Genomic DNA, 19,754 nt, shown 5'->3' on the forward strand with positions numbered 1-19,754 from the left:
GCTCCATGTCCAACCTGGGCTGGTTCACTCCTCCTTAGGAGTCACCTGCTCCCAAGGGCTTTCCATATTGATATTGGACTTAGTGTAGACATCTGATCAGCGAGGTCCCTGCATCTCAGAACTCCTGAGGTCAAGAGATCCACCAGCCTCTGTACCCCAGTACCTGAGATTGCAGACATGTATCATCCTGCCTGGCTAGTGGCCAACTTTCTCAAGGTGAACCTTTTCTTACTTAGCTAGGCTGGTTCTAGGGGTCTGTCTCCAAGTTTAAAATGAAATAGTCTCTGCCTGACCTTGAACTTGATGATGTAGCCTTCCAGCAACCAAAGTCCCTTCTGTGTCCCCATGTATTATAGGAGCATAGAGAGGATTTTGTTGAACTGAATTGTCTATGAGTTAAAGGAACAGATCAACAGAGACCTAAGTAAGTTATAGTCGCCCTAGGAACTACTTATAATAATAGACTAACCCCAAGCTGAGGACATATTTAAATCGTCTTAGTGCTGATTCAAACAGCTAAGTAGTACACAATCACTGGAAAAGGACTTTTCTGAAGGGCTATAATTTCAACAACCTATTGAAAACAAGGCCAACATTATTAATTCAGAAGGTCAGTGCTATAAAATTTAATGAGGCAAAGGGCTAAGGAAAACCCCTTAAAATATGTAAGTTTGTTCTTCTAAAATAAATCAGTCAGCTCTTGGCCTTTTTAGCACTTTTAATCAAAATTTCATCATCTTTTTGAAGGAGGGATAATAAATTTGATGGAGCCAGACACTACACTGACAATTTCTCCCTTAATCTTTAAATAAATCTCTTGATGAGAGTCAATGCCTCATAGAAGCAGTTAACTTCTCAACAAAAGTCAAAATGATTAAAAGCAACCCTTTATTTCCTTCCCAATCATGACCATGGCTATTTAACACTCATAGCCACAAGTAGGTGGCAGTGGAAACAAATAAGGAAGAGCAAAGGACTGGGGCATCCAGTATGTATAAGAGGAGTGGGGAATGGGTGGTTGGCATACCACTGAGGAATCAGAGTCTCCTCACCCATTTCATTAGTTGTTGCCTATAGCTCATAATCATTGGTTCATTACACATTTTCTCTTTTTTTTTTTGTGGCTAGGCAATGGATTAAGTGACTTGCCCAGGGTCACACAGCTAGTAAGTGTTATGTGTCTGAGGCTGAATTTGAACTCAGGTCCTCCTGAATCCAGGGCTGGCACTCTATCCACTGTGCCACCTAGCTGCCCCATCATTTTCTCATTCTTTAATTGGTGCAGTGGGAAGAGCCCTGGCTTGAGAGTCAGTAGGCCTGGGTTTTAGCTTAAGCTCCGCCATTAATTATCTGCATGGTCTTAGGCAAGTCATATAATTAATGACAGAGCTGGGCTGAGGCTTGACCTTACGGGCTCTCATTTTCCCATCTGTAAACTGAAGGGTTTGGATGACCTCATCTTCAGGGTCTCTTGGAGGTATAAAATTCTGTGTGTGTAAAGCTTACCTTTTCAACTAGATTGTATTCTTCTTATGAGCAAGAACCATATTTAAAAAGTTCATTTGTATTGCACAGCATCAGCCATATATCTGATAGATGCTCACTAAATATTTCTTGGTTGATGACATATCAGCTATTAGCATGGCATAGTAGCTATAGGGATAGCTTTGGAATCAGGAAGACGAGTTTAAATCCTATATCCGACAGTTACCAGTTGTGTGAGCAACTTCTTCGCATCTCTGTTTCTTCATTTGTATAAAGAGCATAACATATTGTATTTTCCTCGAACTTAAGATGTAAAGAGAGAGATGATGGCATAGCAAGCATCTTTTCCCAGAAATGATTTTCCAAGTTAGTGGAGGGATTAACAAATGAATCTTGCTTACTTTCCTCCCTAACCCCCGTCTATTTTATTCTGTATCTTGGATAGGGAAGGAAACAACAAAGATGTAATAGAATCACATTAGGAAGCTATAATTACTAATAGAACTATAGAATTATTCACTATGGAAATTTTTTTAATAGATGGAAGTAGAAAAAGGTCAGTAGAAGACAATAGGGGTTATGACTTCAAGCCAGTTTTCTAGGTGAGCCTTGACTATGATCATCTAATTCACTCACTCAGTGATGAAAATAAATTTCATATATCATAAAATCATAGAATCTTAGAGCTGGAAAGGAGCCCAGAGGTCACTTAATCCAATTCCAAAGAGTAAACCGTTAAGCAAAATGAAACATTAACCACCTTGCTTTTTTTTTTTTCTAATTGTTCTCCTTTTATCTTCACTTAGTGCCTGGAACTACCAGCAGATGATCCATGTCACAGGGAGGACAGAAGACGATAAATACAAAATTCTAAAAGGACAATTGAATACAAATTTACTGCTTTGGTGTAGGTAGGGGAAGAGAATTAGTACAGAAAACTATCAAAGCACATTCAGAATTAGCAAAAAACTTTTGTATTGTTCTACTTGACAAGTATCTGGTTTAATCTATGAAGTTTTAGTTGAATAGAATTCTCATTCAGAGCAATAGAACTGTATGTGGTTAAAAACAAAAACAAAAACACCTTTACGCCCTTCTACTCATAGCAATCTGTCTTTTTTCAAGATGATCTCTCAAAAATATTCCTTCTAATTTTCAATAGCAGAGGATCATTAGGAGATCATACTGTCTTTTTTCTATGTAGTCTTCCTTGATGATTGAGAGAAGGGAGCCTCACTATTATACTCTTACAAAAGAGTCTAACATAGTGTTGGTTTTGTCATTGGCTATTACCTCTTATAACATGATTAGTTCATTATAGTTTAGTTTTGTCCACCTGTAGATAGATAAAAGCTAGCAGGTTCTTCTTCCTTCTTCCCTTCAATTCCCAAGAGATTCCTATTCCCTAAAGGGCATAAAACCACAACACTACTTCTTCACTAGTGCCTGAGTCTCTGACTTGGAAAGACATACAATATTGTAGCAGGAGCCATCCAACGGAGCATTCATGGGAATAAACTTGGCCCTTTCTGATTGGTCCATGCTCTGAACCCCTTGCAAAAGGATGTGTACCAGTAGAGACTCCTGGTCAGTTCCCTGGTATTCATGATGGGGAAAAAGCAGTGCTGTGTCCAAAATGATTGGTGACTGAGTCAGAAAGAGCAGCCTACTTTATGAGCTACATGAAATGAGAAAATGACTTTTGTTTTCTTTTGAGGTGATCCTTGTGTTGGGACATCCCAGATGACTGTTCTCCTTTGGACTTCCAGAAAGAGAAGGGAGGGAATTTATTTACTTGTCCCCTACTAGCTACAGTGCTATCTGCACATGACAACAAATCTATGTGCTTGCCCCAGTGGGGTAATAGTTTATAATTTATATTTTAAGTATGTGTTAATTCACATTTATTATTAGTGTTTTGAGTGGTGAAGAAAATAAATAACTGTCCTACAGCTGATATCTACTACTTCGTATGGGTGTAGGGGATGTTCACGGAGGGCTAGCACCTCTGAGAAGGCTTGCCAAGCTCTTTTCAGGGCTGCTTATCCACCTTTGGTGTCTAGTTGGCACGCAACTCTTCCCTGGGGCTCCAAGAAGCTGTAGCATTCACAGGGGCCACACCCAAGTAAACCATCTCAGCAGATAGGCTAAACCAGGTTGAGGGTAACTGATGGGCTTCAAACCTGCCAGTGAGTTTTTTTTCCCCATTTTTCTGTAGCGCTCTATAATTACAAGTCACTTTATGTGCATCATTCCATTTACCCCTCCCAATACCCACGTAAAGAAGGGAATGCAAGTGTCATCCCATTTAACAGACTGAAGAACTGAGGTTCAGAGGAGTGAAATAGCTTACGAATAATAGTTAGCACATAGCCCTTTAAAGTTTGCAAGGTACACAACATAACTTCATTTGAGTCAGAGTGTTTGAAGACTTCCCCTGGCAGAATGGTAGGATGAGAACAATTTGTTCCAATAGCCACGAAGGCAGCTGAAACAGGTGCTGTGGAACACTTACAGCTTGGTTCGACATCATAGACATTAAAGTCATATAATGCATCCTGGGCCAATGCTACTTGTTCTGACTTTTGTCTTGCCCCTGGACTTCAGTGACTTTGGAAGAGAGAGGCTGATGACTTTGAGCAACTCTGCCTCACTTAAATCCAATTCACCTACGAGTCAAGACATCATCCTGTGATGTCACTGGTCCTCTTTGAAAACAAAGGACAAACAGCAACTACTTTGTACGTTAAGAAATCTTCATCCCTTTCAGATATGACCCATACCTAAGATTTATTTAGGATTTTCCTTGGGACTGTGGGGTAGAAGCATAATGATCAGGAGAACGTAAGAAAAAGCCTGAACTCCTCTTTTAAGGGTGAATCCTCCCTTAGGACTGAACCAAGTCTATATGAGTCTAGAGTTTAAACCTTTTTGCAGGAGAGAGGTACCCTCGGGGCCATGGGAAACATCACACAAAGGACCACTTGAGGAAGAGATCCTTAGAGTAGTAGAGCCAGATCTCCTTACAGTGCAAAGTCCTGTAAATCTACTTACTCCAGAATCACAGTTTTCATTGTTCAGCAAATTGTAAAGGGGGTTCTATCAGGTCATAAATGTCAGAGGATTTCCTAATACTGAGAGGATAACTGCTCCTTGCAAGGGTAGAAGCTACTGAAAATGAAGGGAGGAAAGAAGTTATGGAAAAACAAAGAAAATAAGAAGAGCAAGAGGACTAGATGAAAAAGATTGCTTTTTATTTTTTTAGGCAATTGGGGTTAAGTGGCTTGCCCAGAGTCACACAGCTGGCATCAAGCATTTGGTCTGAGGCTGGATTTGAACTCAGGTCCTATGCTCTATCAACTGCGCCACCTAGCTGCTCCAAAAAAGATTGCTTTTAATCAGATACTTAACAGCTAAAATTCTTCATGGTGCCTTCAAATACATAGATACTATAATAACTATTTTTGAAAAAACACATAATGGAATGATTTTTGAATGCCTTCGCTTTCTATTGGGAAACACAGATTATTCTAAAAATCTTAGAGAAGTTTTAAGTTACTAGAGCTTAAAACTGCACTAAGACTTTTAGAATACCCTATATACTGAGAAGGGAAGAAGGAAGGATGGATGGAAAGAAAGAAACAATGAAGGAATGAAAAAAGGGAAAAAAGAGCCCAAATGAAAATTCTCTGGACAGCTTCTTTTTTTTGGGGGGTATGCAATGGGGTTAAATGACTTGCCCAGGGTCACAAAGCTAGTAAGTATTATGTGTCTGAGGCCAGATTTGAACTTAGGTCCTCCTGAATCTGGGGCTGGTGCTCTATCCTCTGTGCCACCTAGCTGCCCCTCCTCAACAGCTTTTAAGAGATTTCTAGAAGGATCCAGTAGTCAGTTGGTAAGACAGCCAGTTTAAGAATAGCTATGACTTGGAAACTAGACAGACCTGCTGGAGTAGGGCAGATGATTTGAAAAGAACTTAACAATGGACAACAGAACATCTGGACAAGTGGGTGGATGTCAGAGGATTTTGGCAACAAATCATAGGGTTTGAGCATGTAGTTAGTGTCTGGTAGTAGATTAGGGTTGAGGAATTTAGAACTCCTGTCTTTGGGAGGATTGATGAGAGTTAAACGGGACTCCAGCTCTGGAGGTTAGAATGTCGTCTCCCTAATGGCAGGGACAGTTTCATTTTTTTTCTTGGCACATAGAACAGCACCTGGCATGTGGTAGGTACTTAATAAATACCTTCTTGATTGATTGAGGAATTAGGGCACCAAGGAGGTACCAAATTATGGATATAGGCAAAGGGAAAAAGACACGGGCCCAAGTAATGGACTTGAGATATAAAGTAGGGGTTTGGTTATAAGGAATAAGCAAAGAAGCTAGTTAGTAGGACCAGGATATGTGCTTTGAGAGGTACCAGCAGTAAGGTTGACAATGCTGAGACAACAGACCTATCCATCTATGGGCTTTCACTTTTCCTCTGCTTATGAGCTATATTGGCCCTAGGGCCTGGGTCCTAAAGTGGAGCTAAGCTTGCAGGTGGTCATTAAATGGCCCCATCTGTGGAAACTGCAATGATACAGATATGGAGCCAGGCTAGTCATTACAATGTAGAACATTCAAGTCATCTCCCAAAGGTCTTTTTAATTCTAAAATAGCAAGCCAAGTTGGTAGCTAAATACTAGTTTAGGTTTATTATAGCAAGCATATTAGTTTCTGAGAAGTCAAGATTATGAGACAATGGTTGTATTATGTACTATATGTACACTTAATAGTACTTCAGGACCAATTATACAATCCATATACAGGATAGGACATTGAATAAGAGAGGCAGTTTGGTGTAGTGGAAAGAGAGCCTCATTGGGAGTCAGGCTATCTGTGTTCCAAATCTTTGCCACTAACTAGTTATGTGACTTTGGTCAAAGAGTTAAGCTTTCTTGGCCTCAGTTTCCTCATCTGTAAAATGAGGGGGTGGTACAAAATGATCTCCAAAGTACCATCCATCTCTTACATTTTATGACTTGTAGCATAATTTTATGTTAGTGTTTGTAGATATTGATAATTGCTTTATCTTTAATTCTGATGTAGTATAAAGAACATTGGATTTAAGTCCATTCCTACCTCCTCGCCTTTGTACGGCCTGGTCCCCTTGCCTGGAATGCCCTCTTTCCTCATCCCTGTCTCTTAGAGTTCCTAGTTTCCTTTAAAACTCAAGTGCATCCTTCCGCATGAGGCTTTTCCTGATCCCCACTAGCTGTTAGTGCCTTCCCTACTCAATTAACTTGTATTCATTTTGTATATATCTAGTATGTACTTTTATACATACATATCGTTTTCCCAAGTAGAATATAAGCTCCTTGAGGGCAAGGATTTCATTTTTGGCTTTGTCTTCCCAGTGCTTAACACAGACATGGTACATACTAGGTACTTAATAAATACTTGTTGATTGAGTCTGTTCTTTGAGGAGAGACTTCATTATTTTTTGGTTTATTTTTTAAAAGTAACTATTACTTGTTTTGTAATTATCTTCCTGCCACAAAACAAACATTTCCACAAAATCTAAGTTAACTGCATGTTTCTTATAATCAAAAAAACTTGTTTTCAAATTTCCCCCTTTTCCTTAGTGTTTAATCATTCTCTTTATATTCTTGGGGTCAAAGATCACTTCAGTCAGTGACTGTAGCAGTGCAATTAAAAGATGCTTGCTCTTTGAAAGGAAAGCTATGGAAAATCTGGACAGTACACTAAAAAGCAGAGACATCACCTTGCTGACAAAGGCCCATATAATCATGGCCATGGTTTTTCCAGTAGTAATGTATGGCTGTGAGAATTGGACTATAAGGGATACTGAGCTTCTCAGAATTCACACTTTTGAACTGTGGTGCTGGAGAAGACTTTTGAGAATCCCTTGGACAACAAGGAGATCAATTCAATCAATATCTAAAGGCTATTCACTGGAAGGTCAAATGCTGAAGCTGAAGCTTAAATACTTTGGCCACATAATGAGACAATGGGACTCAGTGGAAGACTCTGATGTTGGGAAAAGACTGAAGCAAAAGGAAAAGGAAACAGCAGAGGATAAGATGGATAGAGAGTGTCATGGAAGCAATGAAATATGAGCTTGGACACATTTCAAGAGACAGTGAAGAATAGAAGGGCCTGGTGTGCTATGGTCTGAGGGGTCACAAGAGTCAGGCAACAACAACAACAACAAATGTTTATAGACTATTGACTCTAAGGTCCCTCCCAGATCTAAATCTATAGACCTATCCCCTGGATATCTGCTCTATTGATTGAGAGAAAGAGAGAAGATGAGTTAAGAACCAATTCCCTGTGGGTTTTTTTACTTACTTGAATTTCCTGCTCCCTCTGTCTATCCCTAAGCTACGGGGAAAAAGGAATCTGGGAACTTCAGGGGGACATCTGAGGCTTGATGCTGGGAGATCATAACCTTTCAGGGTTGGGTCTTCTAATGGCCTTGACCTCTTTGTTTCCAGTAAAGCAAAGTAACTGAAAATTTTTAAAAAATGGCATTTATTGCAATAATGGAGACTATACTGAAAAAAATACCCCCAGTTAGTGGCTGACCTTACAGATAAAAAAAAATGGAAGATGTTAATGAAAATTCTGAGGCAGTAACATCATTTCCTCAATATTCCTAGAGCATATCATCACACAATTTCTTACATTTCTACAACATGGATATGTTCATCTTCTCGATGTTATGGTCCTCTTCTAGAATGGAGGACACAACAACAATCCCTTCCCACCTCATGCTCCTTCCTGGTATCCCCTCCTGTGAATTTCTTTACTTCCGATTTTATTGCTACATGCTTGTTCATTCCTCTTGTAATAAACCTAGTTTTCAGTAAGTTTCCTGAAGGTGTGATTTCCTGTTGACATCACTAGAGGTAAAACTTCTAGTGCTGTTTATCCTGAGAATTATTGTGCCTACAAAGCAGTTCTACCCAGATGGTAAACTAAGACCCAGACTCTTCTAAGGTCACAAATAGAATCCAGGTCCTCTGACTTTACATCTAGCGCTTCCCCCCCAAATCATGCTAAAGGACAGTGAAAAGAGCAAAAGAAGGTGGAGTCAGAAGGCAGAAAAATGAAAGGAAATTTGGAAAAGTGGGAGGGTCGAAGAAGAGATGAAAGAAAACGTTTTTCAAAATTCGTTTCCTCCAGGGTCACCACCTTCTCTGTGTTCAGTCAACACTGAAGGGGGCTCCATTTGGGCTTTTAATTCCTTTGCACTTGTTGAAAGATTTCCAGGTGTTGCCTATAATCTGTCTCATCAGCTTCCTGATGGCCAGATCACGTTTTCTTTCCTTGCAGACCTCTGCTCTCGGGAGGAACTTAGGGGGTTTTGAATGACATACAATCACTCCTTAAGGTGGAGAACCTGAGTTGGGCACGCGTGGAAAGTTTCATTGAGCCTAAAAATAATCTATTCTTACAGCTCCTTTAAGTGACAAACCATCTACAAAGTCTTCCCTGAAATCTTGCCCGCGTCCTGCTCTGGGCTGAACCTCAAGGCGGGCGCAGGCGACCCAGAACAGTTAAGATACCAAAGGCGACAAGCAGAGGATTCGTTTGATGCCACGAGGTACAGGGAGTAAATACGGTAATGCTGCCCAGCAGAGGGCCCGGGGGTGGTGGGGGCGGGACTGGGCCAGGCGCGCGGCGAGGAGGGGCGGAGCCAAGGGTCCAGGGGCGGGAAAAGGGCAGGCGCCCGCGCGCTAGAGCCTAGGACTAGAGGAACGCGCACGCGGCACGCACTGGGGCTGGGATGGCGGCGGCGGCCACGGCGGCGGTGACGATCGGCCCGACAGCTGCGCCAGTGGCGGAGGAGGGCCTCAGTGGAGAGGCAGCGCCGGCGGCGGCACCTCCACCCCAGGCCCTGGCACCGTCGGCCGGGCCCCGCTTGTCGCGGTTGCCCCTGGCGCGGGTGAAGGCGCTGGTGAAGGCGGACCCAGACGTGACACTGGCGGGCCAGGAAGCCATCTTCATCCTGGCTCGAGCCGCGGTGCGCGCGGGCGGGGCTTGGCGAGCAGGGGGCGGGGCCCGGCGGGCAGGGGGGGGCCCTGGCGAGCTAGGGGCGGGGCTGGGAGGAACTTAGTGGAAGAGGGTGGGGCGGGGGAGTTGCCTAATCAGCTCTATTAGCTCAGTTGACAAACTTGGTGCAAAATCTTTTAGGAAAACCTGGGTTTGAAGATCACATCAGACACTTATTAGCTGTGTGATCCTGGGCAAATCACTTAAATTTCTTGGAGCCTTAATTTTCTCATCTGTAAAGTGAGAAGGTTCCTAGATATTTAGAGCTGGAGAGGAACTCGAGTCCATCTGTTCCAATCCTCTCATTTCACAGGAGGGGAAACTGAGGCACAGGGAAATGAAAAGACTTTCCCCCAGGTCACGCAGGTGGTAAGCAGCAGAGCTAGGATTTGAACATAGGTCTCTGACTCTAGGGCCAGTTCCTACCCTGTCCACTCTCAGTGACTTCTAATTCTCAATCTGTGGTCCATGTTCCATGATAAGGAAGGTGAATCTGATGGCATTGTGAAGGATATCTTGGAAGGGGAGTAGAGGTTAAGGGGAAAGACCTAGAGTAATAATCTAGGTAGGTGGTAATGAGGGCTTGTGTGAGAGTCATATTGGTGGGATTAGGAAGCAAGGGTTAGAGGAAAAAGGTTGTAAGATTAAGTAGACAGGACTTGGTAATTGATTGGATATGTGAGGTGAGGGACAGGGAAGAGTTATGAAAAGTAGAGACTAGGTAAATAATGATGCAGCTGGTAGGAATAGTGAAATTGGAAGGAGGAGCAGATTTTAGAGTTTTGTGCATGTTGAATTTGAGCAGCCATTGGGGCACTCGGGGAAATGTGAGGTCCTGCAGGCAATTTACAGGATCATTGGATCATGGTTTTAGACTGGAGAGGGATCTTATTTGTAGACACTAGAGCTTGGGAAAGAAATGAAGGCTGGAGATGACAAACTTGGGATTTTTCTATGATAGCTGAAGCTATACTGCTAAGTTCTGTTGTTCAAGTCATTTTCAGTTGTGTCCGACTGTGACCCCATTTGGGGTTTTCTTTGCAGATACTGGAGTGGTTTGCTGTTACCTTCTCCAAGATAAGTTCTCTTAGGGACAGCTAGGTGGCACAGCACCAGCCCTGAAGTCAGGAGGACCTGAGTTCAAATCCAGCCTCAGACAACTACTTGACACTTACTAGCTGTGTGACCCTGGGCAAGTCACTTAACCCCAATTGCCTAAAAAAAAGAAGGAAAAAAAAAGCAAAGTTCTTTTAGGTGCCACTTTTTTAAGGAAGGACAGTGACAAAGTAGAGGGTCCAGAGCAAGACAGCTAGGGTGGTGAGTGGTCTTAAGTTCATGTCCAGTGAAAATTATTCAAAGGAATTGAAGAGGTTTAGTCTAGAGAAGGGAAGGTATGTATGTGGGGGATGTGATAGTTATCTTCAAATATTTTAATGGAAGAAGGATTAGACTTCTTCAGTCAGTATCTCCAAGGCCAAGAACAGTTCCTTGTTTCTCCCCCTCCACCACCACTCCTTTTTAAAAAATTTTGTTGGCACTTCTGATTTCATACATATAGGGAATTTCTACTGAGGATATTTCCTCTATCAGCAACTTTTCTACAATTAATACTCTTAAATATGTTGCTTTTGGCATTCAAAAGTTGTGACTTGCCTAGTCACGTGAATATATGGTCAGAAGCAATACTTGAAGCCTAGCAGCCTAGTAAATGCTTATTGAATTGAATTTTGTTGAAGAGTTTCTTTTTTAGGTGTGGATCGGACTAGAGGTTTCTTCCAACTCTGAAATTCTAAGTAAATGAGATTGCCAAAAGAGAAAGCATAGAGAGGAGAGGGCCAAGTGCAGAACCTCATCAAGCACCCTCCTCTCTCCCTGTCCATCCCTTAAAGAGCTGAGAAGAGGTTGAGGAGTCAGGGAAGGAGACAAAGGAATGGTTAGAGAAGTAGGAGAACCAGGGCTGAGTGTTGTATCTGAAATTAAGGGAAGAGGAGTGGGGGTTTATTTAAGAAGGGTATGATCAGTGCCAAATCCTGCAGAGAGATCAAGGAGGTCATTAGTGACCTTTGAGAGAGCAGTTTCAGTAGAATGCTGTGTTTGGAAGCCAGAGTGCAAGAGGATCAAGAACAACTTTGAAGGGGAGAAAAGATCATGCTGGCTGGAATGGAAGGGTCAAGGGAAAGCTTTCTAGGATTGGGGAGATCTGAGTATGTGTGGAAGGGGAGATACTGAAAATCTGTGAGAGAGGAGGAATGATTCCAAGAATAAGGTCCTAGAGGCAGGAGGTGATGGGATTAAGTGCACTGGTTGGAAGATTAGCCTTAGTAAGAAATAAATACATCTTCCTCTGAAACTGAAGGGGAGGAGGATAGAATGGGTGTTGATGCTGAGAAGCTTTGAGGAGTAGTAGAGGGAATTTAAAGGCATTCCCATCTGATAGGCAGTGAGGAATCAAGAAGACTCATCTTTGTGAATTCAAATCTGGTCTCAGTCACTTACTAGCTGTTTGATCCTGGGCAAGTCACTTCATCCGGTTTGCCTCAGTTTCCTCATCTGTAAAATGAGCTGGAGAAGGAAATCAAAAGCCACTCTAGTGTTTTTGCCAAGAAAACAAAAAAATTGGGTCATGAAGAGTCAGATGTGACTAAAATGATCGAATAACAACAACCCATCTGATAGCCTCAGTCTTCTCAGTAAAATAGAAAGCTGTTATTTGCTGCAAATGTGGGGGTTAGGTGTATGCTTGGGGCTTGAGGACAGAGGAGAAGATTGGGAACAACTGCTATGGAGAATTAGAAAAGGAGTCAGTAAGAATAGGGAAGGAGTGCTGAATAGTGGTAAGGTTGTATTGGTGCCTTAGAACTGACCACCTCCCTTTCCTTATCCCTCATCTTCTGCCTGCCTTCCTTTGTCAGCAAGAAGCACAGTTCCCCTTCTTCTTACTGGGACTCAGTTATATGATCTTTTCTTTGCTTTTGCCGTAGGAACTGTTTGTGGAGACAATTGCAAGAGATGCTTACTTCAGTGCCCAGCAAGGGAAAAGGAAAACCCTCCAGAGGAAGGACCTGGGTAAAGTCTCATTGTGCTTGTTTTTCATTCTACCTATCTGGAGGGTGACAGGATCTCATGTCTGAAATGTTCACTTTTAAGGTCTGTTAGCTTCGGGGTTAGGGAGGGAGTGGGTTGCAAAGGGGACCAGGAAATGAGGGTACTGTCTTGGCAAAAGGGGAGTGGTAGCAAAGCTGTAAGCAGGTTGGGGATGTGAAAAAAAATTTCACCTGCTTTTAACTTTTGTGTAGGGCCGTCCTCAGTACCGTGGTTGATATTGCATTTTAATCTAGTAACTGGATTTGGGGGTTTTGTAGTCTTACTGTCATTTTAAGCTGACAACATCGTAACTTGCTGAGACCATGTTTCATCATTTTTTGTCTATATCATTTTCCAATTCTGTGTCCCCTGCTGCTGCTTCCCACCCCCCCAACTTGCCATTCATAACTTTCAGACTAAAGAGGCTACAGGTTTGAGTTCAGACTCTATACTGGTCTTGTAGAGAGATACCTTCTTTTCCTACTTTACTAAATACTCTCTAGGATTTCTTATGTTCACTCATATCTCAGCGATGGTGAGGAATGAGAGTATGCCCCCAAATTACCATTCCAGGAATGAATGGGGTAGATCTGGACTTCTTTTGGTTCTGTTGCCAAGGTGCTAAAGCGCCCTGTGTCTGCCTATGTCAATTGTATTTTCCTTTTCACCTTATGTTATAGATAATGCAATAGAAGCTGTGGATGAATTTGCTTTTCTAGAAGGTAAGTTTTCTGCCTTTCTTATTCTTTTTATTCTTTATTAATAATTTGAGCTCTAAACTCCATAGTAAAAAGCCTTTGGTGAGATTTTTTTTTTATCTGTAGAATGACTTCTAATTCTCAGGTTCTTTACTTGGGGAACTGGAACTTCTTCATGAAAAATGCTAATAATTAAAGTGATGGGAGATTTAAAGCCCACTGAATATGATTAATACTTGTTTATTCCCCATCATCAGACCTAAGTTATCTTTCTCTTATATCTAATGTTAGATGCAGACATGGTTGCTAATTTAGCAGTTTACAAATCATCGTCTATTAGCCCATATTTTTTTCCTTTCAAGGAACAGTGGCATTTAAAATGATTATTTTGAGGTAGTTAATTGGAAGTAAATTTCTTAATCTTAGCTATTTTCCTATGTTTTTAATCATGTTGTCCAGCTTCCTCTGAGAGGCAGCATGATATAGTGAATGGATAGTGAACCTACCTTGGTGTTAGGGAGACCTGGCTTTAGCTCATACCTCTGAAACCTTCTGGTGGTATGACCCTGGCTAAGTCACTTAACTTTTCAGGGCCCCAGGAAATTCTCTTGGACTAGGCTCCAGAGAAGGGACTGATCTGCACTGATAGAGGATGTTTCCTTATCAAGAGTTTCCCATACCACTGAACTCACAGGTCCAGGTCCATTCCACCCTAAATATTTGTTCTTGGAATATTCAGGGACAACTGCCTAACTCTCTGTCTATTTATGCCAAAGTAGAATGGGTGGATTTAGGAAGTTGTGGGTTCTTTCCAGTAGAGGCTCTAAAGTGAGAGTGAGATGACCACTCTTTGGGTTTTAGAAGAGCTCCTTGTTTGGGTGGTTTGGGTGTATTTTCTTGGCTCTGCTTATGCCTCTGTGACTGTATTATCAGTTCCTATTAAGCCTTCATGCTCACTGTCTCTTTGGGCGTAGTGACACTTCATCTTGTCCATGAGCCTGTCTTTTTTTTCTTGGCACCCTTCTTCCTCTGCTTCCTTTGATTCTCACAGTAATCTGTGAAGTGGGGTGTGGTGGGAGGTGTCTGGTTTTATCCTGACTCTTTTCCACCTCTGGCCCCTTCTTCTGGAGCCTCCTGCCCATATGGCAGCCCATTCTTTTCTTAGGATCTGTTTGCACGTGTGCTCTTCTGATTTCATCTAGCAACCACTTGTTGACTGCCCAGATGCTGGGCTAGGTGTTGTGAGATTACAAAGATGGATAAAACATGGCCCGGGCCTTCTATGGCTCTTTGCCTTTATTGCCAAAGGCAAAAGCAAGTTTCCCCTTTCTCTTTGTTGTAACCAGGTTTGAATAAAGCTTTTTCCTTCGTTGTGCCTCATTCTCTTTTGCCTTTTGTTTTTGCAGGCACTCTGGACTGAGCTGCATGCGCTCTGCAGATCCTGGAGTCTCTTCCTGAATTTCTGCGTTCTTCCACATGCACTTCCAGCAGGCTTCAGCTGTGTCTGAACACTGTCCTAAACAGACTGTTTTCTAGGGGAACACTGTCTGTTATGCCAGCCCATTCCTCTATTTCCTATTGCCTTAGTGATCTCTGAAAGGATATCAGTCCAAGAATGGGCTGGTCTATGATCTCAGCTCTTGGCTTTTTTTTTTTTTGCGCAAGTGTCACCACTGCCTGTGTTGCCCCTGATGGAGGTGGCTCCGCACCTGTTCCTGCAGAGAGAGGAGAGAGAGAGAGAAAGAGAGATGAAGGAATTTTTCTTGGTGAAGAGGCCTTTTGAAAAATGAAGCACAAAATAAAGATATTTAGACAAATGTGTGTTTATTGCCTTTTTTCCTTGACGAGAGTTGCTTACAAGTATAATCTTATAATCTCTTTCCACCAAGTGTTCTATCTTGTTCTCCTTTTCCAGTTATCTCGTTTTCCATTTTCTCAATACCTCTAGTTGGGAATGCAATAGTAACGTTTCGTACAGGTAGAGTTGTATGTAGCTGTGGTGACTGAAATCCTGATTTCAGGAAAAGGAAGCTTTTTTTTAAAAATATGCTTTTTTTAAAGCATGTGGTTGCTATGTAAGGAACTGTTTTGGCTACAGAATTTGTAGGGTGCCAGCACAAGTCGCAAAGGTACCAAAAATCCTTTTTAAGTATACGTTTGCCATGATAGAAGAAAATTTAAGTTAATTTGGTGTGAAAAATAGATAGGAGATTCTGGGACCCCTGTGTGATGTAGTCTGGGGAAGACATGAGCACAGATAATCATTTGCTAAAAAATCTGAAGTGACTCATTGCCTTTTAAATAAAGCTCATTGCCTGGTATTTAATACTCTTCTCTGGGGCAGCTGGTGGTGCAGTGAATAGAGCACCAAGCCTTGACCTGAGTTCACATCTGGCCTCCAGCACTTACTAGCTGTGTGACCTTGGGCAAGTCACTTCACTTCTCTTTACCTCAGTTTCCCCATCTGTAAAATGGCGATAATAATAGCACCTATCTCCCAGGGGTGGTTGTGAGAATTAAAATATAGTTGTAAAGCCCTTAGCAAAGTGCCTGGCACCATAATAGGTACTACTGTAGAAATGTCAGCTATTATTATTATTACAGTTACATACCAACCTACCTTTCAAGCCTTATTTCATATTTCTGCTTTCCACAACATGCTTCAGCTAAACTGGATTATTTTCTGTTCCTTGAAGAGACTGCTCCGACCTCCCCATGCTTTTTCTCATACCTATGCCTAGTATACCTTCCTTCATTCTTTTGGCATATTAGATTTGTATTGATCCTTTAAAGTCCAGCTCAAATGTCATTTTCTTCATGAAGCCTTCCCTCTTCACCTCTTCTGTCAATAATGACCCTCAGAACATATATGGCATTTTTTTTGTAAGTGTAAAAATGCGTGTATTATCCGTGTTAGTTTCTTACGCTTTACTAGATTGTGAGCTCCATGATGGTAGACTGCTTTATCAGTTCTCTCTCCCAGTGCCTAGCTGTGTACTTTTGCAAGTACTTAAATATTTGCTAAATGAATTAGGATGTCCTAGAATTGAGCACTGGGACAGTAGAAGTATGGGTAAAGAAGTTGCTTCCATCAACCTTTGGTTTTACTCCTGTGATTGTATGTGAGAGAAAGTGTGGAGAGCTTTACCGAATAAATCAGGAGGCAGCTGTGGTAGAGTAGGAAGAAGATTGGATAAAACTGGAGGGCAGGGCTTCTAGTCTTAAGCTCAGCCACCAACTTCATTATGTTGAATACGTTGCTTATATTTTCTGTGCCTCAGTTCCTTCACCTCTAAAATAAGGGAATGAGACCCTGCATAGTGGCTATGCCTGCTTCTAGTTCTGGCTCCTGGTGTGGCTGAGGCTGTGGGGTCATGTAAGCCTAGGAAGTTTTGAGCCACAGTAGGCTAAATCAGTTGGGTGAACACACCCAAGTCCAGCACCAATATGGTGAACCCTGGTGGGGAAGGGAGCACCAATTTACCAGCCTAAGTCAGAAACGGGGCAGGCCAAAGCTCCTGTGCTGATCAGTAGTGGGACTGGATAGTTGAGTGGCTGCTGCATTTCTAGTTTGGGCAAGATAGGAGACCCGGTCTTAAAATAAAATTTAGGTAATCTGTAAGGTAACCTCTAACATTACCACTTGTAGGTAAATATCAACTCCATCTAAGTTTAGGGGGATAAATCCCACCTATTCCCGTGGTCTTCCCTCTTCATTCCCCTCTGCAGTCTTGAAGCCCCAGCTTTGCACATAATAGAGAATAGAGTCATTTCTCTTATTTCAGAATCTTGTTAGGCCATGGAAGGAAGACTCCCTACCAATGAAAGGCTGATGATGATCACCTGGCCCTACTGAGGAGCTAGCTATGAAGGGGTGGGCTTGGGACTGAGGTCTGTGTCTCTGCTGCCAACTGGTGGCATGATTTTACAATCTTTTCTCTGTGATAATCTAATCAGACAAATTTTGCCTAAGAGGTAGCAGCCCCATCCCTAACATGGCAATTTCCTGAAAGTGTCTAGTTAGGTCAACAGTCCCTCTCACCCCTTCTCCAAGATCTGATGCAAATATAATGGTTTCACATCTAAGAAGTTATTGAAGTAGTGTCCCATCACCTCCAAAGAGGGTCTGTGTGTCTGCTTGTGTTTGAATCTGATCCCATAGTTGGGAAAATGAATGTCATGGAATAGTAAGAGGAGGGCTAAATAAAACATGTCCCTTTATTTCAAAGGCAATCTGCACATTAGACTTACAGAATTTCAACACTGTGTGTTGATGATTGAGCCTGGGTAGGGTATAGAGAATGAAATAGAACATCCATATCTAGTGTGGTTGTTTAGTGATCAGGTGAAGAATGAGATCATGAGATAGAGAGTTGGAAAAGATCCTAGAAGGATCTTTTCGAAGGACAAACCTAGAAGGACTTATCCAAGCAGAACTGGGTATTGTTGGCATGGTAACTCATTGTGAAGAGTAGACAGTCTGCCTATATGTCAACTGGAATACATCAACTGTAGAGAAGCCTCACCTACTCTACCTTGTTGTGCTCTTGGGTGATGATGGTAGAGGAAGTTAGCAGGCAACCAGGTACATGCCACCAATAATTCCAATACATATATATTCTTTCCGCCCCCCTACATATTCTTTAATAGCTGAGAGGAAATCTGCAATCTAGCTGCCTGCAGCAAAGCAATAGAAGGCTCCCCAAGGCTGTGACTGTGTCTACAGTAGTGCAGGGACCCAGTGCACATGTGTTGATTGATTTGATTGGCAGTTGTCAGAATAATCTCAGGTAATTTCCTGCACTGCTTGTCCTAAGGAAATGCCATCAGCAGACATAAATTCTTTTTCTTTCCCTCTTGCTAATACTACCAACTGTAGAAGTAAAATACAGCATATTGATTTTATAGAAGGCTTTCTTTCCATCCAGAAGGTTTCTGTTTTTGGCAAAGAGGAATCATGCATAGAATAGATGTGAAAAACACATAGATGTGATGTCATGGTCCTCTTTGAGAACGAAGGATAAACCACACAACCACACAACCACAACTTTGCACAAATCATCAGTGGTGCTGTCAACAATTACAGCTGAAAATGATGTAGCACCTTGAGGTTTTCAAAATGCTTTTCACTCATCTCATTTGAGCCTTACCATCGTCCAATGAGGTAGATACCAGAGGTATTATTATCTCTGTTTTGCTGATGAGAAAACTGGGCCTTAGAGAAGTTAAATGATTTGCCCAGAGTCACATAGTAGTAAGTGGCAGAGCCAGGATTTCAACTCAGGTATGGCCTGACGCTGGTTGTAATGTTTTGCACAAGAGCCATATGGGTCTAGTGGCCAGATATTGATCAGGACAACTGGAGATGGCCCAGGGAAAGGTGCCACACCTCTTCCCAAAAGGAGACTGTAGATCAAACCAGAATCAGACAGCCAGTCTGTGTTGTAAGCAGAACTTGAATCCAGGTCTCCCTGGTGTGCAGCCCAGTGCTCCATCTGTTGATGCAATAATTCTTTCTTTTGGCATCCTGAGTGTTCAAGAATTCTTCAGTTGGAACAGACAACCAATGGCATGGAACCTTCACCATCATGTCTACAATCTGACAGTGGAAACGAATGTTGAGCTGTGGTCTACATGGTCACATGGACTTAAGAGTACCCCTCACATAGGGCACTCTTTCTGGGTAAGCTCATGTACTCCAACTGATACAGTTTGGGGTGCTGGGAACCCCGATGAAGCAGTTTGGGGTTTCTGGGAACTCCGAAATGTCAAGGTAGAGGGTACTGTCTGCCTGGAATGAATTCATGAACTCAAATTCTTTCAGTCAAGGTTTATGGTAACACCAATAGAAGTGGGCATGGTTCCTAGTAAGAAAGTGAGGCTGGTGACTTTGTACAACCCTCCCTCACTCAAGTCAAATTTAATTGCAAGTCATGTCATAATCTCCCTGATGTTATGGTCCTCTTTGTGAATGAAGGAGAAACCACAACGGGGAACCCAGATGTCTAGTTCCCACTTGGGCAACTCAGCACCTCGCCTTGCCTGGCCTTGTCCAGCCCCACTCCCCCAATCCCGTCCCACCCCGCCCACCACTTAATGGTTCTTTTTTGGGCTCTCCAGACTCAGACTTAATGTAAATAGCAACTGTTTCTCTTTTGCCCAGGGTCTTCATTTTTTTTTGAATTATTAAAGGGGCCATCTGTTGACTCAGTTCTTAAAGAGGCCTATTCACTGAATGGGAGTTGCCTCACTCAAATTAAGAACTTGAAAAGACCTTGACTTAAAAAGGCCAAGGTCTCCCACTGGATCCTGGGCCATCTCCAGTTGTCCTGATCTATATCTGGCCACTGGACCCAAATGGCTCTGGAGGAGAAAGTGAGGCTGGTGACTTTGCATAGCCCTCCCTCACTTAAATCAAATTCAATT

At 42.3% G+C, this 19,754-nt stretch overlaps 1 protein-coding gene and 1 long non-coding RNA gene across 2 annotated transcripts in view; both read left to right on the top strand.

The window, feature by feature from the left end:
- The first annotated feature begins 9,228 nt into the window (after nt 1-9,228).
- Nucleotides 9,229-15,145, top strand: POLE4 (DNA polymerase epsilon 4, accessory subunit). The gene is made up of 4 exons (XM_020985309.2): nt 9,229-9,517; nt 12,528-12,612; nt 13,311-13,352; nt 14,735-15,145. The coding sequence occupies exons 1-4, from the start codon at nt 9,281-9,283 to the stop codon at nt 14,746-14,748; spliced, it is 378 nt and encodes a 125-aa protein (XP_020840968.1). The 5' UTR covers nt 9,229-9,280; the 3' UTR covers nt 14,749-15,145.
- A 3,747-nt stretch (nt 15,146-18,892) lies between these two features.
- Nucleotides 18,893-19,754, top strand: part of LOC144455598 (uncharacterized) — a 113,302-nt gene continuing 112,440 nt past the window's right edge. Inside the window, exon 1 of the long non-coding RNA XR_013484319.1 lies at nt 18,893-19,011. This is a non-coding gene — a long non-coding RNA (uncharacterized LOC144455598). The remainder of the gene's footprint in view (nt 19,012-19,754) is intronic.

Source organism: Phascolarctos cinereus, unplaced genomic scaffold, assembly GCF_003287225.1.
Source record: "Phascolarctos cinereus isolate Bilbo 61053 unplaced genomic scaffold, phaCin_HiC Scaffold_2;HRSCAF=192, whole genome shotgun sequence".
NCBI classification, from domain to species: Eukaryota; Metazoa; Chordata; class Mammalia; order Diprotodontia; family Phascolarctidae; genus Phascolarctos; species Phascolarctos cinereus.

Coding starts and splice junctions, on each gene's coding strand:
- POLE4 (XM_020985309.2), top strand. CDS start 9,281: ATGGCGGCGGCGGCCACGGCGGCGGTGACGATCGGCCCGACAGCTGCG. Junction 9,518..12,527: donor TCATCCTGGCTCGAGCCGCG/GTGCGCGCGGGC, acceptor CTTTTGCCGTAG/GAACTGTTTGTGGAGACAAT. Junction 12,613..13,310: donor CCTCCAGAGGAAGGACCTGG/GTAAAGTCTCAT, acceptor CTTATGTTATAG/ATAATGCAATAGAAGCTGTG.